At 45.9% G+C, this 27,133-nt stretch overlaps 1 protein-coding gene across 1 annotated transcript; it reads right to left on the bottom strand.

Moving 5' to 3' along the window:
• Window positions 1-601: 601 nt before the first annotated feature.
• On the bottom strand, window positions 602-26,057 carry CSGALNACT1 (chondroitin sulfate N-acetylgalactosaminyltransferase 1). Its single transcript, XM_056857850.1, has 7 exons — window positions 25,427-26,057; window positions 23,678-23,894; window positions 21,284-21,385; window positions 19,483-19,661; window positions 14,119-14,213; window positions 6,680-6,761; window positions 602-897 (listed from the first exon to the last, which is right to left on the bottom strand). Exons 1-7 carry the CDS (start codon window positions 26,055-26,057, stop codon window positions 602-604), a joined length of 1,602 nt encoding a protein of 533 aa, XP_056713828.1.
• Window positions 26,058-27,133: the final 1,076 nt, after the last annotated feature.

Raw genomic sequence — 27,133 nt, 5'->3', positions numbered from 1 at the left:
GAGCATGGACTGCAAAAGGCAGGAGCTTGCCAGGGTGCATCCAGGCCTCTTCTGACAGGTTTGGGATGCAGGTGGAGCGAGGCCTCATTTGGCAGGTACACTACCTGTGTGCAAGAGCATCTGACGGAAGCTGCTTCAGTGTAGAGCTGGATGGTCGGCATCAGCCCTTCTGCTGGGTTGCTTAGCCCCCTCCCCCATGGCCTCCGTCCTTCAAAGCCCTGCCTCCGTTTTGACTTCAAGAGAGCCATTTGTGACAGCCAGCCCGCCTGCCTATCTGGTAAGATGGAAAGTTTTGTAGGATGTGGTCACATGTTAAGCAAACTTGAAAGGTCATCTGGCTTGTGTGGTATTTCAAATACCAAATAATTAAATTTTGGTTCTTCATGTCTTTTGTATTGACCAAGTCTGTGTATGTGGAGCATATGCAGGTTAGAGGAAAAAGCCCTAGGAAGGACTTTGATCACTGGAACATTTTATCAATCAATCACTGGAATATCTTCAACCGATGGACATTGATCACTGGAACATCTTATTTCTCTAGATTTGGTTTTTAGAACCCCCTCCAGCATTCTGATATTCTTCCTTTCCATCTTGAAACGAGTCAGACTTTTTTTGTGTTTGTCTTCATGGCAGCTTTCTTTTTGCGCCGATGAGCCTCAATCTCCTTCCTGAAGACCAGCATCCCAAGCTGGCCATGCGAAGCCTCATTCATGGCTTTGGACTGGATGCACATCTTGTATTGCTCTGGGGTCAACTCATCTAGACAGAATTTTTCATGCCAGAGGTGGAAAAGGCCCCGGGCAGGACTTCTGACCACAATGAGGTTGCTGCGAAGGTATTTCCGGTACAGGTGTACATCTTCTCCTCCCCAGCCTTTAATTCCAAGATCGAATCCTCCTAAAAATAAAATAAAAAGCATACTTAAATAGTGATATGTAGCAAAAGTTCATGGGGGGAAACACAGATTGAAAAAGGCTTTTTGGGGGCCAGCTGTTATGAGAAATAATTAATTATTTTAAATATTTATTAGCCACCTTTCTATTTTACAGGAATTCAAGATGGCTTACAACGCAAACAGCAACAAAACACAATGAAATATATCAAAACCACCAGTTTAAAATCAGTAATTTGGGGGAGAAGCCAAGATGGCGACCGATTGAAAGCACATTTTAATATGTGCTTTCTTGTGTCTCCGGTACGGGGGCATCAAAATGCCAGGCAGAATTATTAATTAACCCCAGCCCCACTGACTGGTGTGCTGAAAAGATGAGGTTTTCGTTTTCCAAGGAGTCTTTCCATCTCTCTGAGGCACTGAAGTCACTGGGGGCCGTACGAAAGGTGATAGCAAGCAGCTACAGGGTCTGCCTTGGCTTTTTATCTGTTAATCAGAACTTATTCCTGACTTATACTTCTGGAAATTCTCAACTTGAAACAACTTGGAACCTCGGACTCTCCTATTTGGCTTAATAGACTCTATGCTATCTTTTAGAGGAAGTAATCAAATTTATGAGACGAGATATTCCAGCATATTGGCAAGATAGCTGTACACCGAATGTAAACTGTTTATAGAAGCTATTTTTCTTTGTTTTTCTCTCTTCCTACATAAGGAGTTTATTTTATTATTTATTCCTCATAGAAGAACTAATTAAACCTTAAAGGCTAGAGACTTTCTAGCATTTAATTTTCAGCAAGGCATGATAAGTAGGAACCATGAATGAATTTTGAAAGCCTAAACAGCTCAGCAGTTTTGGACATTTATGTTTATTATCTGCAAAAGACAAATCTAAATTAATTGAACTAAATTGCCACCTGGTTTAAAAGCACTCTTGGATTTTATAATTACCATCTATAGTCCAGAGCTCAAAGAAGAGGATTTATAAACAGTGGTTTTTTATTTTTATTTTCCCCCTGTTTAAGAACTTTCAGAAAATACTCTTTGAATGGAACAAAACAAAAAACTTTATGGACCTGCTTCACTCATTGGGAATGTTAAAGGGATTTTTATTAGTGATTTAAAAAGATCTCTGCTGCCATCTGCTGATATTTTTCATTTATAAAATGATATTTTCAATCATTTTTAATTTATATTTTTATTATGAGACAAAATTTTGGTTTGTGATCAAAATTAACTGATATTGACATTGAATGCAAAATTTAATTGACAATTAGCATTATTAAACTACCTTTTTAATCTCTTCTTTTAATAACTATAAATATTTATCAACTATAATATACCTTAGCAGACCAAATTGACAAAGAGGAGTATAAAATGGAATGCTACATAGACGACGTAATATCAGTAACAAAACGTGTGTGTGTGTGTGTGTGTGTGTGTGTGTGTGTGTGTGTGTGTATGTGTGTGTGTGTGTAAAGTGTCGTCAAGTCGCAGCCGACTTATGGCAACCCCTTTTTGGGGGTTTTTTCATGGCAAGAGACTAACAGAGGTGGTTTGCCAGTGCCAATAGATAGATAGAGAGAGAGAGAGAGAAAGAGAGAGAGAGAGAGAGAGAGAGAGAGAAAAGACCAAAGTGATCAGCAACAAAAACAGGAGGAAACAGAAAAAAAAACCCGGAATGTGCTATAACCAGAAAAACAATAAAATATTTAGGAATTTATGGACAGAATACTTTTAAGTCTCCTTTTGGATGCATACCTTAATGTGGTGAGGGGGTTTGTGTGTGTCAGGGAAGCTGAGAGCAATACCGTAAGGCAGGGGTGGAGAACCTTTTTCCTGCCAAGGGCCATTTGCACATTTATAAAATCATTTGGGGGCCATACCAGGTGTAGATCTTCCGGTAGGGGGAGGGAAGAGGCTAGTGTTGCCAGGTCTCCAGCCACCACCTGGAGGTTTTGGCAATCAATTAGATCTAGTGCCCCAAGCAAATGCTACTGGAAATCTCAAGCACTTATGGCAAGAAAACAATTACAGACAAAAATATGCTATTAAGTCTAATCAAAATATGAAATGCACACACATTAATCTGTACAAGGTTACAAGTGATGCAATAAAATGCAGTACATGTGTAAATTCCATTTGGAAATGCATCAACTCGTCCGTGAGACTCTAGGTCCTTGAAGATGTGTACGACTCTAGGTCCTGTAAGCTGCGTAGGTGAAAGCCAAAATAGGTCTCCGGTAAATATCCTATTTCGCAAGCCGCTTTTTCATCATTGGCAGTCCCCAGAAGCTAAACAATCAGAACGTATGTTCTGCAAAACAGCCGACAGGCAGCGAGAGGGGCTTACAATGTGCCGCGGTGTTCCTGCACGCCGCGGCTGTAGGGGGCAGCCTTAGGGGAAGCATCCCTCCCCCTCCCCTCTCACCGACCAACAGCCGACAGTCGTCGAGAGGAGGTCCAAAGGGCACTGCAGCGCCCCTGTAAGCCGCAGCCCCAGGAACACCCTCGGGGAGGACCGCCCTACGCCCCGCCTCCGTGGCAGGGCCCCGGAGCTCCCGAGGGCCCCAAAAAATGGCCTTGGGGCCGCATACGGCCCCCGGGCCTTAGGTTCCCCATCCCTGCCGTAAGGGGTCTAGACTCTATCAAGTGACTAAACTAGCAGAGTCACTCAAGACAGAATGGTCACAGCTGAGACACCAGACGAAGATGCATCCACCCACTTAAGGGATCAATGGCCACATCAGCAGAAAAGAACAGGCAGTTCCAGTGGTGATGACGGCAGAGGAATCCTTGATGGTTAGCGACTGGGCAGCAGCAGTAATGGAAGGTGACACTGGTGGAGGGTCTTTCGTAGACAATGGCAGTGCCACTACAGCTAACCCTGGTTAGTACTGCACAGAAGAAGGACTGAGCTTGGGAGACTGCTTTTCTGTATTCATGGTTCGATTAGCACACAGTTTCGTCCCTGATCATTCAAGCCAATGCATACAGTTTCCCCCAACCTTGGTTGCTTTAATGTGCAATGAACCCAGGTCCAAGCAGGGAGATCCAGCCCATGCATAAAAGACCAAAGAGAACTATTATAATAACCAGTGTAAAGAAAGAGAACAACAATAAAGGAAGAACAAGAGATCTGTTCCACAAGATCCAAGAAATCAAAGGGAAATTTAAAGCACGGTTAGGCATGCTGAATGATCACCATGGAAATATATTAACTGAACAGGACAAAATAAAGAAAAGGTGGGAACAATACACTGAAGAACTATACAGACGAGATGAAAAGATGACAGATTCCTTCCAAGAAAAATCTTTTGAAGAAGAACCTACAGTTTTAGAAAGTGAAGTGAAAGCTGCACTGAGAGCAATTGGGAGAAACAAATCACCAGGAGCAGATGGGATATCAATAGAGCTATTCCAAGCCACAGAAATGGAGTCCATGAAAATATTGACAAGAATATGCCAACAGATATAGAAAACGAAACAATCCATTTACATTCCAATTCCCAAGAAAGGAGACATCAAAGATTGCAGCAACTATCGAACCATCACATTAATTTCTCACGCAAGTAAAGTGATGCTCAAAATCTTACAGCAAAGGCTGTCACCATATATGGAACGAGAAATGCCTGATGTTAAGCTGGATTCAGAAAAGGAAGTGGCACTAGAGATCATATTGCAAATATACGTTGGTTACTGGAGCATACGAGAGAATTTCAGAAGAAAATCAGTTTGTGTTTCATAGATTACAGCAAAGCTTTTGACTGTGTGGATCACAAAAAGCTATGGCTGGTTTTAAAGGAAATTGGTGTGACACTACATCTGATCGTTTTGATGTGCAACCTGTACTCTGGACAAGAGGCCACAGTTAGAACGGAATATGGAGAAACTGAATGGTTTCCAATTGGCAAAGGTGTTAGGGAGATAAAATACATCCTTGTCTATCTCTTCAATCTATATGCAGAACATATAATTAGGAAAGCTGGATTTCATCAACCAAAAGGGAGACTGCAGCCAAGAAATCAGAAGGAGATTGAGACTGGGAAGGGCAACCATGAAGGAGCTAGAAAAGATTCTGAAGTGTAGGGATGTATCACTGGCCACCAAGATTAAGTTAATTCATGCCATCGTATTCCCTATTACTATGTACTGTATGGGTGTGAAAGCTGGACATTGAAGAAAGCTGATAGGAAGAAAGTAGAGTCCTTTGAAACGTGGTGTTGGAGGAGAGTGTTATGGATTCTGTGGACTGCCAAAAAAACAAATCAGTGGGTTATAGATCAAATCAAGCCTGAACTGATCCTAGAAGCTAAAATGACTAAACTGAGGCTATCTTATTTTGGTCACATTATGAGAAGACAAGAGTCACTGGAAAAGACAGTCATGCTAGGAAAAGTTGAGGGCAGCAAGAAAAGAGGAAGACCCAACAAGAGATGGATTGACTCAATAAAGGAAGCCACAGCCCTCAATTTGCAAGACCTGAGCAAGGCTGTCAAAGATTGGACATTTTGGAGGACACTGATTCATAGGGTCGCCATGAGTCGGAAGCGACTTGATGGCACTTAACTCACACATACTTTTTAAGGACAACTATCAAAAAAATCTGGACAAGTATCAAAGAAGATTTGCAAAGATGGAAAAAGTTAAGAATTTTGTGGTTAGGAAGAATTTCCACAATTAAAACGAATATATTACCAAAGCTAACTTTATTATTTCAAATGTTACCTATCTATACAGAAGAAAAAACTTTAAAAGAATGGCAGAGAACAATCAACAATCTCATCTGGAGTAGAAAAAGGCAAGAGTAAGATTCGAAATATTACAAGATGAAAAAAAAGAGGTGGTTTATCAGTACCAAATATATAGCTGTACTGTCAAGCAACTGCACCAGTTTGGTTGACGGAATGGATTATTGATCCCAACCAAAGGACATTAAAATTGGAAACAATACATGCAAAAGAAGGTATGAAAATTTTACAAAACTATTGCAATATGATACTAAGACAGAACAGGTGAAAAATTGTATGATAAAACGGATGCAAAACTTTGGAGAAAACATATATATGAAGCAATGGGAGGATTTATGGACTAAAATAAATCAAGTTTACAGAATGGAATAAAGTGGCACCTACACTGCCTCTAGGCAGCTTCCACAGCCCTTTCGCCCCGGGAAACCCCCTCACTGTCCCCTATGGGGCATTTCCCCCATTTCCCCTGTATTTTATTTTTAAAAATCCCTTCTTTCCTCTGCAGCAGCCAGGGAGCCTCTGAGGTGGCAGCGTGGCTGTGCTGCTCTTAACCACCACGGATTCACTCCCCCCCCCTTCAGGAATGGGCTGCCCAAGAGAATTGGAATAAAATGTTTTATAGATGGTATGTTTCGCCCAAGGATATAGCGAAAACCAATAGCAAATACAGTGGGAATTGTTGCAAATGCCAAAGTATGGATGCACCTTTCTATCACATGTGGTGGTCATGGAAGAAAGCAAGAAAATATTGAGTAGAGATCCTTGATGAAATGCGAAAGATTTTAAAAATTAAGTTTGAGTTGGATGCTAAAAGTATGCTAATAAATATATTACCAAGCAGTGTGCCAAAAATTTATAATGAATTATTCAAATATATGGTAACAGCGGCAAGAATAATATTTGCAGCAAAGTGAAAAACAGACAAATGTCCAACTCTGGAAGAACAGAAAAACAAATGGGCAGAATATGGTGTCATAGGGAAGTCTAACATCATATATACATAACAGGCCAATTTAATAGAAGCAAAATTTCTTACCAATGTTGATAAAATCAGAGTGGTACTGGCAAGTCATTCCAAACCCAAAGTCTCTCCAAAATCCAGTCTCCTTTTTAACAATCTGCAAGAGGAAAATGTACATTAGTGTGCGGAGAGAGAGAGAGAGACCATATAAAATAACATAATCCTAGACAACTCTCGTCTTGGGCAATCCCTTAACCATCCCTTACCTGGCTTTTGCTGCCCTCCCATCTTTGTCCCAATTAGAGTTGCCAACCTCCAGGTATTAGCTGGAGATCTCCTGTATTACAACTGATCTCCAGCCAATAGAGATCAGTTCACCTGGAGAAAATGGCCACTTTGGCAATTGTACTCTATGGCATTGAAGTCCTTCCCCTCCCCAAACTCCACCCTCCTCAGGCTCTGCCCCAAAAACCTCCTGCCGGTGGCGAAGAGGGACCTGGCAACCCTAGTCCCGACAGTGTCTGCATGCGTTACATTACAACAGCACATTAGACCATGTGAACAAAATGTATTAAATAATTCACACACACTGGATCTATATCTAAATAACTAAAGACTATTTGTGCATGTGAAGATAACTATGCAAAGTATATATGTATATATATGTGTGTATATGTATGTATAGTTACAGTCCTAACAATACAACAATGTAGTCCAGTTAAACCTCTCTTGGAAGGGAGGACGGTCTGGTGTCACGGCTGCTTCTCATATAAACCAAGTCTTCGTAGAGCACAGTGAAATAAATTGTGTGTGAGTGTAAAGTGCCGTCAAGTCGCAGCCAACTTATGGCGACCCCTTATGGGGTTTTCAAGGCAAGAGACTAACAGAGGTGGTTTGCCAGTGCCTTCCTCTGCACAGCAATCCTGGTATTCCTTGGTGGTCTCCCATCCAAATACTCACCAGGGCTGACCCTGCTTAGCTTCTGAGATCTGACGAGATCAGGCTAGCCTGGGCCTTCGCTCCTGTGAAATAGTTGCCAGTCTCAAATTGAAAAGCTTGTGTCAAACTGGCGCTGGATTGACGTTGCCGTCAGTGTCTGATGTAGCTAGAACGCTAATGAAACTTCTCAGGTTGACTAGTAATGCAGTAATCGGCTGGTTGCTGCTAAGCCAATCCATGCCAGACTCTTGCCAGCCGACATATATCAATTTAACACAGAAGAAGGTGGCAAATTCCACCCCGGCAACTCCTTTAGCCGACAGACATTTAAACTGGGTAACCTGTTCATTAAAATGACCATTAACATGCCAAAGATGTATCTGTTGACATGAGGACCTAGAAAACTGCATCACTTTGGACTTGCTATAATTAATAGTCAGACTCTCAGAACAGCAATACTCTGCGAAAGAGCTCAGAAGGTGGTGTAAACCCAATGGAAAGCTGATGCTGCTATCTCCAAAGAGTTCTAGAAATTGTAGTTCAGTGAGGAGACTGAGAAGGCTTTCTTTGAGATCCTCGGCCGCTCAAACACAGCCCACCACTTTTTGGAGCCTTCCTCAGAAATTTTGAATGGTGTGACCCTCCTATCTCTCAAAATAGTATACTAGATCTCTGACAATTTGCTTCCATTTCTATCCATTTTTATGCCATCCTTCCTCCAAGAATGGCCGGATAGGATTTGAACCCATGTCTCCCAGATTGTAGCCCAACGTTCTAAACTGTTACACCACACTGGTTATCCAGTCATATTCCAGTATTTGCTGTTTTATCCTGTTCTACTCACAGAATCATAGAAACAGAATGAAAGGCCTCAAGATTTGTACAGAGAGGGAATGACTATTAACCAAGCTTGTAATGTAGATGAGCTTTGCTCACCTTCTGAAGGTGCCACCTGGCAGATCAGCAACTGCCTGCTCAGGTGCATTCTTTGTGGTGGCTTGCGACCTGTGGAATGGCCTGTCTGAGGAGGTCCGGAAGGCCCCCACACTACTAACCTATAATATCATTTATATGATATCATCACATATCATCCTATCATATAACCTAATAGTCAAGTTGGCCAAATCTGACGATACGTAAGTCCAGTGACTGGATAGACAAGCAAGATAGACCTTTTTACAAACCCGAAAAACGCCAAAGCTGCTTTGGTCCCCACTGTAGAGAAAGGCGGGAAACAAATGAAGTAAATAAATAATAAGTAGAGCTGAAGATGGTAGGAAGATAACAGGTAGGCTGGTGAATGGTTGAGAAGGAAAGAATGAGGCAGGGAAAGGGAAGAGGACATGGGGTTGCCAGGAGGAGGGAAAGCGGAAATTGTGTGAGGAGAAGGATACAGGGGAAAGTGAGATGCCCCTCCTTAATTCCTTGAAGACGGCTTACTATGCATGTGACCCTGGCCCAGTGGCCAGCGTCACACAACTGGGTCATAGTTTTCCTAGGTACAAGCTGCTGGGAGAGGGGAGCTGAAGACGGGGCAGATAAAGGTAGGTTCACTGTTGGCTGGGAAAGAGAGGAGGAAGCAGGAAAAGGGGAGAGGCTATGGGGGCTTTCAGGAAAGGGAAAAGAGGAAACAAATCTGGAAAACACTCCAGTTTGCAGAAAAATCTGATACACCCCCCCACACACACACACACATATCAGCATGGTGTAGTGGTTAAGAGTAGTGGTTTGGAGCGGTGGCATCTGATGTGGAGAACAGGGTTTGATTCCCCACTCCTCCACATGAGCGGCGGAGGCTAATCTGGTGAACTGGATTTGTTTCCCTGCTCCTACACACAAAGCCAGTTGGGTGACCTTGGGCTAGTCACAGTTCTGGAGTTCTCTCAGCCCCACCTACCTCACAGGGTGTCTGTTGTGGGGAGGGGAAGGGAAGGTGATTGTAAGCTGGTTTGAGTCTCCCTTAAGTGGTAGAGGAAGTTAGCATATAAAACCCAACTCTTCTTCTTCTTATATGTGTGTATGTTTTTTAAAAGAAAAACCAACACGATGGGGAGGGGTTATGGCTCAGTGGCAGAGCCTCTGTTCAGCATGCAGAAGGTCCCAGGTTCAATCCCCAGCAGCATCTTCAGTTGAAGGAACCAGGCAAGTAGGTGATCTGAAAGACCTCTCTGCCTGAGACCCTGGAGAGCCGCTGCTGGTCTGAGTAGACAACACTGACTCTGATGGACCAAGGGCCTGATTCACTATAAGGTAGCTTCATGTGTTCATGTGATAGTTTTAAGAAACAGAAGTCCTCAGTGTCTGTTGCTAGGCAACCATATCATTCTAGGCTTCGTTTATGTCAGTAAAAGGCAGAGGGAGAGTCAGGGCTCTTTCGAGGGGTGTTTTGGATTTTGAGGGAGGACTTACTGGGGCATCTGAGTGACTTGATACCACCCGACTAGCGTTGCCAGACGCCCCCCCCCCCCCACTGTGTTGGGCCCCCTCCCCCTGGAGCTGTCCAGCTTGGGTCTTAAGTATCAGAGGAGCATGGGTATTATTTTGGGTGCGGTGGAACACAGGCAGGATGGTGCTGCTGCACTTGTCTAGATTGTGGGCTTCCTAGAGGCACCTGGTTGGCCACTGTGTGAACAGACTGCTGGACTTGATGGGCCTTGGTCTGATCCAGCAGGGCCTTTCTTATGTTCTTATGTTCTTAAAGGTAAAGGTCCCCTGTGTAAGCACTGGGTCATTCCTGACCCACGGGGTGACGTCACATCCCGACGTTTCCAAGGCAGACTTTGTTTGCGGGGTGGTTTTGCCAGTGCCTTCCCCAGTCATCTTCCCTTTACCCCCAGCAAGCTGGGTACTCTTTTTACCGACCTCGGAAGGATGGGAGGCTGAGTCAACCTTGAGCCGGCTACCTGAAACTGACTCCCGTCGGGATCGAACTCAGGTCGTGAGCAGAGGTTTTGACTGCTCTACTGCAGCTTAACACTCTGCGCCATGGGGCTCGCTTAGCTGGGGTCTTACCAAGCTTAAAATGAGGCCTAGGTCTTGACATCACACAGGTAACGATAGTGGTGATGCGCTGGTATTTAGGAAAACCTCTATGGTAAAAACAGCCCAAATACCAGACTGTCTCCCTCATCGTCATCAATGTGATGATTTCACTTTCGGAAGTGATGCCATCCCGCAGGAGACGTTGAAGCCTAGGCCTCATTTTAGTCTGGTAAGATCCCCCTCTCCCCCACTGATGGTTCGAGAGGACCTGGCAACCCGACGATGCAACTTTCCTGACTCCTCTAGGCCTGGCTGCTTGCTACAGTTCAACAGCTTCTTAACTTTTCATATCAGTTCTTTATGCTATTACTTTTCTTCACTTTATGTAGAAGACGGAGAAATCTGAGGCAAGCAAAAGGAGTGGTTCAAAAGAGGTTGTGTACAAAGGTCTTGCCATCTTGTTGTGGGGGCAAATGTGGTTGGGATGCTCTAAGACTGGACCAAAAATCCACACACATTATGCTTGACGTCAAGTCCTAGCTAGCTAGCTAGCTTTTATTCCTCGGTTTTCTTGCATGAGACCAGAGAAGTAGCAAACTGTAACTAGGAAATCTTGACAGGACCTTTCAAAGGTGAAGATGTCCTCATTCCTCACATTCCTATCATTCCAACGGATATGCCATTTCAATTTAAGAGATTGCAGTTCCCAATTCGATTGGCGTTTGCAATCACCATCAACAAAGCTCAGAGCCAGTCTTTAGAATTGTGCGGTTTAGAACTAGACACGGATTGCTTCTCACATGGACAATTATATGTTGCGTGTTCTAGAGTCGCCAAACCAGACAATCTCTATATCTGCACAGACAATGGAACCACAAAAAATATTGTATACCCACAAGCATTGCGAAATTAAACATATTAGAAAAGTGCGCTTTCTCTTTCCTTTCCATTTCACCAGACTGGGCCACAGCAACGCGTGGCCGGGTACCGCTAGTAATAAATATAGATGAAGATGGGAAGGAGATAAAAGGTGGGTTGGTGAATGGCTGAGAAGGAGACAGGGAAAGTGGAAAATGGGAGGGGCTGTGGCTCAATGATAGAGCCCCTGCTTGGCATGCAGAAGGTCCCAGGTTCATTCCCCGGCATCTCCAGTTAAAGGGACTAGGCGAGTAGGTGATGCGAAAGACCTCTGCCTGAGACCCTGGAGAGCCGCTGCCAGACCAAGATGACAATAATGACTTTGATGGACCAAGGGGCTGATTCAGTATAAGGCAGCTTCACATGTGTTCAATATATGGGAGTTGCCAAAGGAGGGAAAGAGGAAATAGTGCAGGGAGAGGGATACAGGGGAATGTGAGCCCCCCCCCCCCCCAGCCCTTGAGGGGTCCCAACCACGCAAGTGGGCCTGGCCCAGTGGCCATCACCACACAACTGGGCCATTGTTCTCCTAGGTGGAGGCTGCTGGGTGTTGGAGGGAAAGCCGAAGACAGATATGTAGATATAGGATGGAGGTTTGCTGGGAAGGAGAGAAGGCAGCAACAGGGGAGAGGCTATGGGGGCTTTCTGGAAAGAGAAAGAGGAATTAGTGCGGGAGGGGAAAATGAGATACTTCCCACAAGTTCTTGTGGGGGGCCCCAAGTGTATTCTAATAGCAAAGCCAGCCAAATCTGAGGATACTTAAATCCAGTAGCTGGATCTGTGAATGGACAAGACAGATCTTTCTACATACCTTTGGCCTTTGAGGGAGGATTTGTAGGTTCAGGCTTGGCAGCAACCACTGGGTGACAAGACCACCTGACTGGCATGTTTCACCTTGCTGCTGTTCATCAGCCACCTTTCTACCTTTGGAACCCACTTTCTGCATTATGGCATGCCATGCCTTAGTCCGTCCTTTTGTGTGGTTTTAGTTATGTAATGCCCAGATATAAGGGCTGGTATAAAATACTATGTACTCATATGCACACACATGGAAGCTTTGGGGAAGTTGGCATCCAGAAGCCTTTGAGCCAAGAAATCATACACTGCTTGGTACTGCCTCTCACCAGTAGAGAAAGCTGTCTCTGAATTACCTCTCTCCTTAGGAATGTGTTTTCTACTTCCTAACGAGATCAAGCATTCGTTCAGTGAACGCCTTTGGGCAATATCTATAGGCTATGCTAATTAAAGGGGAGTAGACACCTAATGTGTATTGGTGCTTTTGTGTATCAATCTGCTTGTCAGCAGCTATGGGCCTGCCCCATTCGAATGCATAAATGATACTGAGTTTCCTTTGTTCTCTGGTGAGTAACCCTGCATCTTATCTGTGGTTATTTCACCCCAGGTCTGTGTTTAGCTAAATAAAGAACTGTTGCTTTTAACTTAACCTCCTCCTTGTTGTCTATCATTGGACTCTATAAGACAACCAGGCACTTCAGTTATTGTTGTTGTTTCCACTGTTTCCCAATTTGGTAATCTTAGTCCTCCTGCAATGTCTACTGGGACTACTTGCTGTGATTGGAATTATTTTTTAAAACTTCGTAATCTGCTTTGAGTCTCAATGAGAAACGCAGGCTAAAAATGAAGTAAAAGAATAAGTGAATAAATCTTGGGAAATATGAACCTTTGCTATAATCTGAAGATAAATGTTGTTGAACAACTAGCACCATTTCTTTAAAAGACTTCCTTGCAGACTTCTCTGGAACAATCAGGTCCTGCACAGACCATAAGATTTCTTCCTGTACTAGTCAGCATCCCTTCCTATTTTTCTCATTAATTTTAAGTTACTCTTCTGAGTAAACCAGGCTTCCATACCATTATCAAAGGCCTTAGCCTGTAATCTAGGGTTGCCAGGTCCCTCTTCGCCACCAGTGGTATGTTTTGGGGGCAGAGCCTGAGGAGGGCAGGGTTTAGGGAGGGGAGGGATCATCCGACTAGGAGAAGCAAGACTGAACCAGCGGAGGTCTGTTCTTAAGATTCTACCATCCATAGTCTTTTTGGAGAATTAATCTGCAGTAAATATCTACAACGGATAGCTGATGAAGCATATCGAAACGATGGAAATATCTAGAATCCGCGTCCTGCTCCATTGGATTCTGCCCTGTTATACTACTGTTGATACGCCAACCTTGTCTGTTGTGAACTGCATAAGTGTTCTTAGCGTTTTTATGCTGTTTCTTGGACATTTCGGCACTTACGCACGTGTATATATATATATGGTCAGATAGGATTTTTGTATGTTTGTTCTCTCACCTATACTCCACTGTCACATGTGTTGTATATATGCTGTTTTGTGTTTGCAAATACATTTTTGTTTAATAGTGAGCCTTTGTGCTGCCTTGTATTGTTCTAACCTCCAGGTACTAGCTGGAGATCTCCTGCTATTACAACTGATGTCCAGACGATAGAGATCAGTTCACCTGGAGAAAATGGCCACTTTGGCAACTGGATTCTATTTCACTGAAGTTCCTCCCCTTCCCAAACCCCGCCCTCCTCAGGCTCCACCCCAAAAACCTCCTGCCAGTGGTGAAGAGGGACCTGGCAACCCTAGCATCCTAAAGATACATAATTAGTCTTTTTGCAATCTGAGATGAAATGCTTTAAAGCCATCTACTTACCAGTTGCTGTTCTAGGGGAGGGATGGAATCATGGTGCCCATAAATTAGGCTTGGGTTATACTGGCTGAAAAGAACAGGATAAAATACCTTCTTTCCTAGAAGCAATAGTATTGGGGGGGAAACATTACTTTTCATATTTTGCTGCATTTGAGATATATTTCTGCTCTTGGGTGTTCAGAACTAGTATCTTTGAGAGTTGTAGGTGTAATGTTCAATGTGTGGTTTTCTACTTTTAAAAAAACCTCTAAAACAAAGAAGAAACACTCCATAGTGCAGAACAGAACATTCAAGAAACAACTAGAATATGATTATGCTGGATGTATTGCCAACAACCTGCCAGGTCTAAAACGGATGTTTCCCTAAGAAGGAAGAATTCTTACTGCAGTAAAAGAATAAAAGAGGCCTTTGTTGAAAAGGCTTCTTTGGACCCCCACGTATATTGTACTTGGGGGTATAATCCTACCACAAGGCCAAATTCTATTGAATGGGGGTAGAAAAGTACCTACAAAAGCATTTATGGTGGCAGAAAGGACCCAAAGGATGTCAGTACTTATAACCAATTACAAACACTTCAGTAGGCTGTGGTAGTTCAACTCCTGGTGGTTTTGGATGTGACCAATTATCAAGACCAATATCAATGATGTCTGGGGACAGAAAGTGCTCGCTAGCGCACTGATGGGATACAGCTCTTGCTCTCCTTACCACTGGAATCAGGTAATGCAGTAGACACTCTGATGGGGTGCCTGGAGGCAGCAGCAGGCTGGAGCCAAGCCAAGAAACAAACGCTGAATCCAGATAAGTTTACATAATCAGCATTGCTGACAGATGGCCATCTATCCTCTTCTTAGAAACCTCCAAAGAAGGAGAGCCCACCGCCTCCTGAGGAAGCCTGTTCCACTGGGGTACTACTCTAACTGTCAGGAAGTTATTACTAATGTCTAGCCAAAAACTCTTTGAATTTAATTTCAAACTGTTGGTTCTGGTCTGACCTTCTGGGGCAACAGACAACAACTCCACACCATCTCTATATGACAGCCCTTCAAGTACTTGAAGATGGTTATCATATCATCTCTCAATCATCTGCTTTCCAGGATAAACATACCGAACTCCTTCAACCTTTCCTCACAGGACTTGGTCTCCCGAAACCTCACCATCTTCATTGCCCTCCTCTTTGTATGTTCCAGCTTGTCTACATCCTTCTTAAACTTGGTGCCCAAAACTGAATACAATACTCTAGGTGAGGCTTAACCAGATCAGAGTAAAGTGATGCCATCACTTTGGGTTACCTTGACACTGTACTTCTGTTGATACAGCCTAAAATCGCATTTGCCTTTTTTATCTACTGCATCACACTGCTGACTCATGTTTAGTATATGGTCTACTAAGACCCCCTAGCTCAGAACAGATCCCTGAGGCACGCCACTTGTCACTCCTCTCCAAGAGGGTGAGGAACCATTAACAAGCACTCTTTGGGTGCGATCTGTCAACCAATTACGGATCTGCCTAACACTAATAGGATTTAAACCACATTTTAAAGGTAAAGGTAGTCCCCTGTGCAAGCACTGGGTCATAATGTCGTTACCAGGCAGACTATGTTTATGGGGTGGTTTGCCATGGGCTTTCTCAGTCGTCTACACTTTACCCCCAGAAAGCTGGGTATTCATTTTACCGACCTTGGAAGGATGGAAGGCTGAGTCAACCTTGAGCCGGCTACCTGAAACCGACTTCTGCCGGGATCGAACTCAGGTCGTGAGCAGAGCTTTTGACTGCAGTCCTGCAGCTTACCACTCTGCTTCACGGGGCTCTTGTAAACCACATTTTACCAACTTGTCAACAAGAATATTATGTGGAACCTTATCAAAGGCCTTACTGAAATCAAGATAAACTATATCCACAACATTCCCCTGATCCAGCAGAGGACAGGTGGTCCACTTTCGAGTGTTTCCACCAGAGGTTGTGGCAAACGATGATGTGAGCAGTCCAGGATGGCACCTGTGGAGAATTCAGATCTGAAGGAGATCTTGTTTGGCCCTGACTGGGACAGAAGCTGCGTCCAGTAGGTCCTCTCCGCCCTGAGAAGACAGAAGAGGTAGCCGTTGCTCTGAGGGCACGGCTGGAGGCTTTGTGGGCTTCCTTGTGAAAGTGCCATTCCCGTCTTTTGGGAATAATTGCACTGGAAAACAATCCCAGCAACGGAGGTATCCACAAATGGTACCTACGGGGCTGTTATCGCAGAGGGGAAGGGAATGATGGAGGGCCTTTCAGCACTGCTGCTTGCTGGGATCTCTGGCCAGGCGGTGTCGAAAGGGATGCTTTGGCAGGGGAGAGGAGAGCCACAGCAAAAGAACAGGCACCAGCATGGCAGCATGTCCCAGGGTCTTGGAGGGAGGAGCAGCAAAACTGTCCTCTCATGGCAGCTTAACTCCAATTTCTGCCGTGGGACGTTCCCTCCAGAACAGCTTTGTCCCTGCTGCCACCACCAGCAAGTGGGAGGCAGAGGGGCAGCTGTTGGTTTTTGAGGGTGCCTTGGCATTTTCTCCTGCTTTTCTACTAAGCAAGGTGGGAGAAGCTTGAACCTCCACAGAGCGGGCAGTGCATGGCAGAGTGTGTGTTTCAGACATCTCCTCAGGATAGTGGATTAAAAAATTGCATATGCCCTGCCCATGGAGCAAGGAAGAGACACGATCCAGACAAAGATGCCTTTGTCCACTGATGGATAACAAATGGGCTTAAGATATCTGAGAGTTGATTTTAGTCGAACATTAGGAGCAACATGGGGGAGAGCGATTTGACAACGGGCCCCATTCCTTGGGGAGAAGCTGAGCTTCCCCTCATTAGAGGTCTTCGAGCAGAAGCTTGGGTCGGATGACCAGGGCTAGACCCAGCTTCAGGGCTGCAGCTGCTCACCTTCATATGGGGGTGGAGCACTGTGGACATAGAAGTCCAGGCTCGGAACAGCTTCACTGATTAACAGGTGGACTTCCAAGTCCAATGCAATGTGCCAGCTCTCCCCCATAAAGCCCTTTGCAGCCTCCCACGCGCCTCTCCCTGTATCCACTTACATCTGATGAGTCTCTGATCCACTCATCCATCACTCATAGTGATGCCTGCTGGCTGGCAAGGGAAATCTTCCAATGGTAGATGTTGTTTGTTCTCAATTAGGGTTATCAACAACCTGGAGAAAAAATGTCATGCCCCTTTAAGAGATGGTTAGTGTGTACAAACGGGCAGCTGAAGCTTTTCATGGCATGGAAGTAAATGACATCATCTGCTAAATAACATCCCCTTCAGCCTCTACTAAAGGGACAGGCATTTTTCTCCAGGCTGTTGGCAACTGTAGCCCTCCACTGGTTCATGGAGGAGATCCATAAAATGCCATCTTTATTAACCTTCTACATATTCGCTAAAAGGGTTATTTTCCAGAGGGTCTTGCCATGATGAGGCTGAACTGAGAAAATTCCAGTGTTATTAGATGATGAGTTTGTGGCTGTTATTGCTTTCTTCTTTGCTTATCATAGAATCATAGAGTTGGAAGGGACCACCAAGGTCATCTAGTTCAACCTCCTGCACAATGCAGGAAATTCACAACTACCCCCCACACACCCTCAGTGACCCCTACTCCATGCCCAGAAGACGGCCAAGATGCCCTCCCTCCCTAAGGTCATAGAATCAGCATTGCTGACAGATGGCCATCTAGCCTCTGCTTAAAAACCTCCAGGGAAGGAGCACTTACCACTTCCCAAGGAAGTCTGTTCCGCTGAGGAACTGCTGTAACTGTTAGAAAATTCTTCCTAATGTCTAGATGGAAACTCTTTGGATTTAATTTCAACCCGTTGGTTCTGGTCCGACCTTCTGGGGCAACAGAAAACAACTCGGCACCATCCTCTATTTGATAGCCCTTCAGGTACTTGAAGATGGTGATCATATCCCCTCTCAGTCTTCTCCTCTTCAGGCTAAACATACCCATCTCCTTCAACCTTTCCTCATAGGACTTGGTCTCCAGACCCGTCACCATCTTTGTTGCCCTCCTCTGGACACCTTCCAGCTTGTCTACGTCCTTCTTAAATTGCGGTGCCCAAAACTGAACACAGTACTCCAGGTGAGGTCTAACCAGAGCAGAGTAAAGCGTGATCTGGACACTATACTTCTGTTGATGCAGCCCAAGATCGCATTTGCCCTTTTAGCTACTGCATCACACTGCTGACTCATGTTCAGTGTTTGGTCTACTAAGACCCCAAGATCCTTTTCACACACATTACTGCTAAGACAAGTCTCCTCCATCCTATAATTATTCATTTGATTTTTCCTACCTAAATGCAGAACTTTACATTGATCTCTGTTGAAATGCATTTTATTGGTTTTAGCTCAATTCTCCAGCTTGTCAAGGTCATCCTATATCCTGGCTCTGTCTTCTACTGTATTTGCTACCCCTTCCAATTTAGTATCATCTGCAAATTTAATAAGCATCCCCTCTATTCCTTCATCCAAATCATTTATAAAGATGTTGAACAACACAGGGCCCAGGACAGATCCCTGAGGCACTCTACTAGTCACTCCTCTCCAAGAGGATGAGGAACCATTAACAAGCACTCTTTGGGTGTGATCTGTCAACCAATTACAGATCCACCTAACAGTAACAGGATCTAAATAACATTTTCCCAATTTGTCAACAAGAATATTATGGGGAAACGTATCAAAAGCCTTACTGAAATCTAGATAAACTATGTCTACTGCATTCCCCTGATCCAGCAAGGTAGTAACTTTTTATTTGTGGTATTGAAAGCTATTTCAGACAAAGTGAACAGCCACAGTTGTAGTTAGTATTGGACAGAATGGGAGACCTAGGTTCAAATCCCTGCTTGAAATTCACTAGGCAAACTTGGCTAGTCATTCTCTCTCTGCTTAACTTATTTCACAAGTTTGTTGTGAGAAAAAAAAGAGAGAGGTCCATCCAGGCACATGATTTAGAGCTCCTTAGGGTGAAAATGTGATGAATGAATGAATGAACGAATGAACGATTGGTCTTAATGTGTCAGTCACAAAGTCAATTTCCCCCCTCCTCTGAACAGATTTCAAAATGTTTAAACCAGAGTAAACAAACATTTTGAAATTAAAAGCACTGGATGACCATTTGATTGGATAAACATCCCAGGTATTTAAAGGGAAAGCAGACAGCCACTCAAACACAGGAGGAGAGTGGACAGGATTCGAGGCAAGCACTTTCTGGGCTTTTCCAGAGCACAGCCCAAAACACATGTAACTTGCATAGGTAACTCTCTTCCATTTCAGCAATGCCTTACAATATTTAATTTCCCAATTAAAACATGCCATGTGCCTTTGAAACAGACCACAATATAGTGCTACCTGGCTGAGTATTGAGTCTGCATGTGGTGAGGAATTCAGCAGTGAAGTAGATATCTACATCGCAGAAGAAGAGAACCACGTTGCCCCCTTTCCAGACGCGAGCACCAACTTCCAGTCCTTTCCCTCTTGAGAACTCTTCATTCAGCTGGATAAAGGTGAAATTCTTGAAGTGTGCTGATCTATGAGGAGGAATCACATGTTTTATTTGGCTCTCACCACTTTGCCTTTAAATGCTGCAGAAGAGTGATGAGGTTCCTCTCTGCACACAGGTGTATCAGGCCTGGGTGGCAGAGGCGCGAGGCCTTGGGTGTGAGCCCATGGGCTGGGGTCCTTCTTCGCTTAGCCTAGAGCTGGGCAGAAGATCAGCTTGCAGAAAGAGACGGCCTGCTTGACCATTGGAAGCCTCCCCTCCCTTTCTTGCTGGTTTTGTTTTTCCTTTCTGTGGATCTCCCCTCCCCAGGAGAAAAGTGGAATAAAAATATGCTACATAAAAACACATTAATTGCACGACAAACAAGATCATTTGCCATAATGCAAAAACCTAGTCTGTTGTGACGGCTCATCATCTGGTTGATAATACGTAAAAGGAGATTGGATTTAACATGCCTTTGATGTGTTCCTGTTATCTGTAGGTGGGGGTTTGATCTTGCTGCTCTGCTAAGGTCTGCGGGGAGCCTTTCCTTGCCAGGTGAAGTCCCCGGCTAGGCACTGGCAGCCAAGAAGTTTAGACAACCAAATTTTTGTGTGGCAAATTCAGACCACAATATTTGTTTTGAATGAATGTTTCCCCAAAGCGCTCAATACTCATGGTCTCACCAGATGACCCTGGTGGTCCCTTCCAGCTCTATGATTCTATGAGTCCTTGTAACAAGTGTGTACAGCAGGGAAGTATTATGGGGTGAGGCTAGCAGCCCTTGGTTTGCCTGCTTCAGCGGGTCTCTGCTCACAGAGAGGGGGACCCATGCTGGAGACATTGAAGGGTCCAGGGTATGCACACGCCTCCATCTGACTTTCCCCGTCCCCCTTTGTGGGTGTGTGGGGGAGGTTATGTTTTTTTTCTGTACTGGGGAATTAGCCTGGCATGCAGAAACCACTCTCTTCCCTTGGCCTGGCCCCACTGTGCCGCTTTTATGATCCACAGGAGAGTCGGGTCCCTGCCTATTAGAGCATACAAGTGGAGGGCTTGTAAGGAGGTGGCAGTAGGGAGGCTGATATAGAAACCCCTCCCCACCCACTACCTGAACATTTCTCTGTCCAAGTTTCTCTAAACGTACAGGCCCATTTCTCTCCACGCACACCCTTCACCATCACTCAGGGGCTCTCAATATCCCATCCCTTCTGGAATCTCCTGAGCATACGCAGATGTCTATGTCTCCTGGCAGCTGGCCTTCGGCTAGTTTGTTTTTGCTGCTTTGGCTGCAGCTGCTCTGCTACGAAATGCAACAGTGCGACTGCAACGGACACATCTCTGAACTGGCATTGCTTCTGCATAGAGAAAGCTCATCAGAGGCAGGACCCACAATGCCCAGCCCCAGAGCCTGTCATTAAGACTGGGGCTCTGTGATGATGCAGGAGGAAGCCCACTGAGCATGTGCAGAGTGGTTTCCACTCATCACTGAAACCCACTGCCAATCCTCTCGCGCAAGGGGCTTCCAGCTCAGAGGCCAGAGAGCCCTGAACCCCAGCAGCTCTTGTCTTTTCAGAACTGAACTACTCATGAGAAGACCAGGGAAAGAAGCCAACGAGCATTTTGGCCCTGGCTGCTGGACGAAGACCAGCATCAGAAGGTCAGCTGACTCACTTGGAGGTGTTCTCTAGGATTCCTTTGACCTCACTCATTTGTTCTCTCCCAAAGTAAACGACAGTGAGATGAATTCTTCCATCCTGTCGGATGCCCATTTCCCTGGAACAGATATAAACGGACACGTTTTCAGACCTGCCAGTCTCTCTCAGAGAAAAGCAGGGACCACTTGGGCATCTCGGCGCTTCCCCTCAGCCGCCCTCACACACACACACCCGTTTCTCCTCATTCTTGACCCGGCAGTAGTCTGTCCTGCTGTGGCTTCAGAAGCAGAAGTGTGGGGAGGCGGGGGGAGCCGACCGTCACATTCTTCTTTTTGGAAAGCTTAAGAATGTCTACCAGAGTGTTTGATGGAACTGCCGGCTCTTATCAGAAAAATGCTGCAACTCAAAACATGCTCAGATACATTCATCATCTGGATACACAGTTCTAGTGGGCTGTGAGGGGAAGGGGTGCGCTGGCATTTCCCCATCCTGTGCACGCATCGGAATCCAGAGGCCCTCCCAGCATTCCCCCCCACACCCGTGATTTAGCTTTGTAAAAGCCTAAGAAAAGGGTGGATTCTTTTTGCTTTTTCAAATTTATCTTTCAAGGAGGAGAAGGGGGAGGGAGGGGTGCTGTTAAAGAGATTCCACACAGCATTTTTCTACAAATTTTCCTCACTCAACCATCATTTCCCCTACTAGACCAATATAACATCACTATCACTGTCTTTTTAAAAATAGTAATAAATAAATAATCGTTGGTTCTTGTAGGTTATCCGGGCTGTGTAACCGTGGTCTTGGAATTTTCTTTCCTGACGTTTCGCCAGCAACTGTGGCCGGCATCTTCAGAGTAGTAACACTGAAGGACAGTGTCTCTCAGTGTCAAGGGTGTACACTCTTCCTACACCCTTGACACTGAGAGACCCTGTCCTTCAGTGTTACTCCTCTGAAGATGCCTGCCACAGTTGCTGGCGAAACGTCAGGAAAGAAAATTCCAAGACCACCGTTACACAGCCCGGATAACCTACAAGAACCAATGAACTCTGACCGTGAAAGCCTTCGACAATAAATAATCATTTAGAATTATGGCTCAAACAAGTTCTGACCATTGTCAGCTACATAAGAGGATGGGGAATAAGGAAGGGGTCAATGTTCTGGGCTTAAGGAGTCTGAAATATTCTTAGTTATTGTACTAGAAGGTATCCCCCTCTTCCTTTTTGCTGTCTAGTCACAGCTGACCTATGGTGACCCCGTGGAGTTTTCAAGGCAAGAGGCAAACAGAGACAGCCTGCCATTGCCTGCCTCTGTGCCATGGTCCTGGTATTCCTTGGAGGTCTCCCATCCAAATAAAAGCCTGAGCCGACCTTGCCTAGCTTCTGAGAGCTGAGAAGACTGGGCTAGCCTGGGCCATCCAGGTCAGGGCAAGTAGTCCTGTACTGGTTGATAATACGGCTGTCAGACGAGGATTGTTGACTATATAGAATTATAGAGTTGGAAGGGACCACCAGGGTCATCTAAACCAACCCCCTGCATAATGCAGGAAATCCACAACTACCTCCCCCCACACCCCCAGTGACCCCTACTCCATGCCCAGAAGATGGCCAAGGTGCCCTCCCTCTCATGAACTGCCTAAGGTCAAAGAATCAGCATTGCTGACAGATGGCCATCTAGCCTCTGCTTAAAATCCTCCAGGGAAGGAGCGCTCATCCCCTCCTGAGGAAGCCTGTTCCACTGAGGAACCGCTCTGTTAGAATATTCTTCCTAATGTCTAGATGGAAACTCTTTTGATTTAATTTCAACCCAATAATTTTATGCAGCATGTAAACCCATTTGTAATATTTGTTTTGCATTAAAACGTTTGCAAAGTATCATATAATCGGTACTTGCTATGTGTGATGGGGCATTATTTCCCCATCGGAAGGCTGCATAGATGTGTGTTCAGCTCCACAATACCACCCCACCCCCACCCAAACAGCGCAAGAGGGAGGGAGGAGCCCCTCCCGCTGAGCCATGGTCCCAGTCTGAATTTAGCCCCTGCTGCACTTTTACACAGGAGTTGCTGTGACAAATTCATGTCAAGGACAACATGTACTTTGGCCCTCAGTCAGAGTCACACAACCAGCTTTATGGACTTCCACCCCTGGTCAGTTGCTGGTCTGGGACAGGGGAGACCGAGGTTCAGATCCCTGCTCTCCATGAAACTCATTGGATGACTTTGGATCAGTCATTTTCACCCTGACGTACATCACAGGGTAGTTGTGAGGGTGCAAAGGGAGGGAGGGGGAACCATGTATGAGCTCCTTTGAGGAAGGGCAGCATTTTTTTTTTAAAGGGCAATAAATAATAAACACAATGCTGATGCGTTATGTAAGTGGCGCAGGTAAGCAAATCTGGATAGAAACAGGCCAACCTGAAATTCTGCATGAACTGCTGAAACTTCCCAGCCCTTTTAGCCAGCGGGACAATGATGTTCACAAGGGTGCGTGCCGTGTTGAGATTTTCATTCTTTACTCTTAAGATGGGACCAAATGGCCTGAATAGGACGATTCGCTTGAATTCGTGGTTCTTGTCTCCTTTGAATGTCAGCTCATACAGGGTACCTTTGTCTCTTTCTGTTCGGTAGATGCCTGTGAGGAGAATGAGCAGGAGAGGACTGTTAGCGACCACCCATATCCACGGCTCTCCCACTCCCACCAAGCGGCAGAGCGCTCGTCCCAGAGTGTGAGCGAGGGGCCCACGGGCTGCTCTTCCAACCAGCTCGGAGTGAAGTTGACATCCCTCCTTCTCCAGCTCTTCCCAAACTACTGTTTCTTCACCGGCGCCCACATATCTGGCCCTTTCCCTCAGCGGAAGGAACACGCTCTCCAAGCTCTATTCAAATGCACCTCCTCCTATCTCAGGACCATCTCCTAAGCACTGGCTTTCAACAGCCCCTGTCAGATGTCACCAGAAACTTCCCTTTGACCACAAAGCAGCTTATCCTCCCTCTTTCTTCCATTCATGGTCAGGCACAATTGAAGGGTTCTTGGTTTGGGGAGGCCTGAACTCATTTGATGAGAGGTCCAACCAAAAGCAGGGGCCTGGCGTGTAAAGTTTGTGGAGTGTTTGTTTTCCTACCCGAGGGTAACTGCAATTACCCATGCAGTAAGTGCAAGTTGGTGACTCTACTGGAAGAGAAAATAAGGGACTTGTCTTGTTCTTCGCAGCCTTTACTGACTGAGGCCAGTGTTTTGAGACACTGTTCACCACTTTACCACTTTTTGCGGACATTATTTTGATTTTTGCCTTCTTGTACTTGTGTTGGAAGTTTGTACTGAATTGTTTGTTTAGTATGGTTCTGTGTGATATTAACACAATTTATTTTACATTTGAATATAGCATATAACACAATGCATTCAATTGTGTTTTGTGGAATTTGTGAAATTTGTGAAATCATCTAAAAGGGGAGCCCAAGTGCTGGTCATTGTTGCTAACTTAGTTACCGGTAATTCAGCATAGGTAATTGTGTTATACTAAACCTCCAGGTGATGGCTGGTGATCTCCTGGAATTACAAGGGATCTCCAGACCACAGAGATCAGTTCCGTTGGAGAAAATGGCCACTTGGGGAAACCTATAGCCTTCAGTTCATATAAATTTACCCAGTATGGTGAATGGTAGCCCCCCCCCCAGGGCCATTTGGGGAAATGGCATGGGGGGGGAGGGCTGAAGCCCCCTTTCCCTGCATGGTCTGGATCCGAACTGAGTTCCAAGCAGAGAACTCACCATGTGCATTTGGCACTGGATGTGGGCCAGTCATACACTTTCAACTTCACCTATCTCGCAGGGTTATTGTAAGGATAAAATGGAAGAGAGGGGGCTCTTTGGAGCCCCTCTAGGGGGACTGTTGGAGTACTTAAAACAAAACAATTATGTGAAAATCCTCCGCCTGAGAACGAGGTGACTCCCTGGCGCACGACGTGGGGGGCATGAGACCCTCTGCCGCTGCTGATCTGTTTTGAATCCTAGAATTTTCCTGCACCTTCATGCTGAGTTGAGCAAAAGGACAGCAGGAAGCCACTGCTAAGCCTGTAGAAGCGAATGGTTTCTGAGGGTCAAAAGGAATTCTCTCACCTAGGTGGGAACTCCACGTTTTTAGGCATAACTCTGAAGAATACGCACCTTCTATGAAATCAGAGGCGGAAAACACCCGCTGTCCTGTGTGGCCATGGTCCTTTGGCCTGTTTAAAGTCTCCAGGCCCAACTCGATCACCTCTCCCAGATCCTCCCGTTTGTCCTTCCGCACGGGCTTCTCCTCAGGGTGTCGTGTCAGGCCCGTTTCCAGCTGGTACACTTTCTGTAGGGTGAAGCTCTCAAACGGCACGGCTGCGTACTCGCTGGGCAGCTTTGCCCCGCTGCGCACCTCGGCTCTGTCCATCTGCGAATGCAGGAACTTCAAGAGATCGGCCTGGGTCCCCTTGGGGAGCACCTGGTCCAGCCCCGCTCCCCGGGTGCCGTTGCTCTGGCCCTGCAGGCCCGTCAGTTGCCTGCTCCTCTCCTGGAGGGCGTCCTTCAGCTGGGCAACCTGCTGCTTCAGGCTGTTGATGTAGTCCTTCTGGTGCCCCTCTCTCTCGTGGATGGCAGCTTGGTATTCCTCTTTTCCTGCCAGGCTCTCATGCCTGGGGAAGGCAAGCTGCCGCGGGTCACCTCTGGGGCTGCAGGCCAACATGTAGAGCACCGAGACTGAGCAGCAGAGAGCCACCAGCGCAACTCCCACCCGAGACAGCCAAGCCATGAGGCCTCGCCGAACCATAGTCTAAGCGGCCGACGACTACCCACGTTCCTTTCCAGGCCTGCGATTGCCGGAAGCCGCTGTCAGGGCCTGCATCGTGAGCTGGGCCACAGGGACACACTTTTCTCTCAGCGTGCGTGGAAAGCGGGCAGCGTGACATGCTCGCTGGGCCCCGTCAGCAGCCCAGCTGAAGAGCCAGCATGGTGAACCGATGGCATCGGGCGCTCTTCAGGCCAACTTCATTGTTGGTTGGCGCCGGTGGAGAGATGGGAAGCTAAAGGACAAAACGGAGGCAAGTTAGGCACTCTGACCCTGCGTCGACGTTCTGCTTCAAGAGAAGCCATCATGGCTAGTCGTGGATCTGTTATCAGCAAAAGGGGGCGGTAGTGTGCTGGTTAAGAGACTGAGCTATGAACCAGGAAATCCCTAAGCAAGCCTTAGGGCAACCTGCTCTCTCTCTGTCTCTCTCAGCCCTCCCCCCCAGACACATCTGTATTAATAATTTGGACCTACTTTACCAGGGAGTGGCATGGACTGAAATAATATAATGCTTTAAAGAGTTAAAGTGCTACACACAGAAAATGGTGTAAAAACAAAAGAAAAAGAAAAAAAAATGGTGCAATCAACTGTTTGTTAGGACATGATGGTTTCCACCAGGGATGTTATTTTGAAGGATGGACAGATGGACTGACATCTTGGCCCTCAGCAGAGCCGCGTGGGCACTTGTGGGCGCAGAGGCTTTCCAAGGAGCACCCTGTTTTAGATGGTCGCTACTTTACAGGAGGTGAACTGGAATACCGGGCAGAGGGGCGGGGACGGCTCCCTCAGCCATTGTCCTTCTGAAGCGGCACCCACCCCAAAGAAGTCAACGTGAGGAGTTTTCAGCACCCCAGAGGCTAACCAGCTTCTGTTTTGGGCGCGGCCTGGAGGAGCTGCCGGATTTAAAGCTGAGTTTGGAAAATGGCAGTGGTTTTTAATGGATGGTTTTGGAAAGGGAATCTTGAAGTGTGCTAAGCATGTTTCTGGTTCAGGATAAGCTCTTCCCGCTTGTTCTCCCGTTCCTTTTCCCTAATGGTATCCTTTCCCAGGCATAACTT

Source organism: Euleptes europaea, chromosome 11 (assembly GCF_029931775.1).
Source record: "Euleptes europaea isolate rEulEur1 chromosome 11, rEulEur1.hap1, whole genome shotgun sequence".
NCBI lineage: Eukaryota > Metazoa > Chordata > Lepidosauria > Squamata > Sphaerodactylidae > Euleptes > Euleptes europaea.
The sequence above is the reverse complement of the archived record's forward strand: the minus strand, read 5'-3'. Positions and strand labels throughout refer to the sequence as shown.

Coding starts and splice junctions, on each gene's coding strand:
- CSGALNACT1 (XM_056857850.1), bottom strand. CDS start 26,057: ATGGTTCGGCGAGGCCTCATGGCTTGGCTGTCTCGGGTGGGAGTTGCG. Junction 21,386..23,677: donor CAGTTCATGCAGAATTTCAG/GTTGGCCTGTTT, acceptor TATCTGTTCCAG/GGAAATGGGCATCCGACAGG. Junction 898..6,679: donor CTCTGATTTTATCAACATTG/GTAAGAAATTTT, acceptor TTTTATTTTTAG/GAGGATTCGATCTTGGAATT.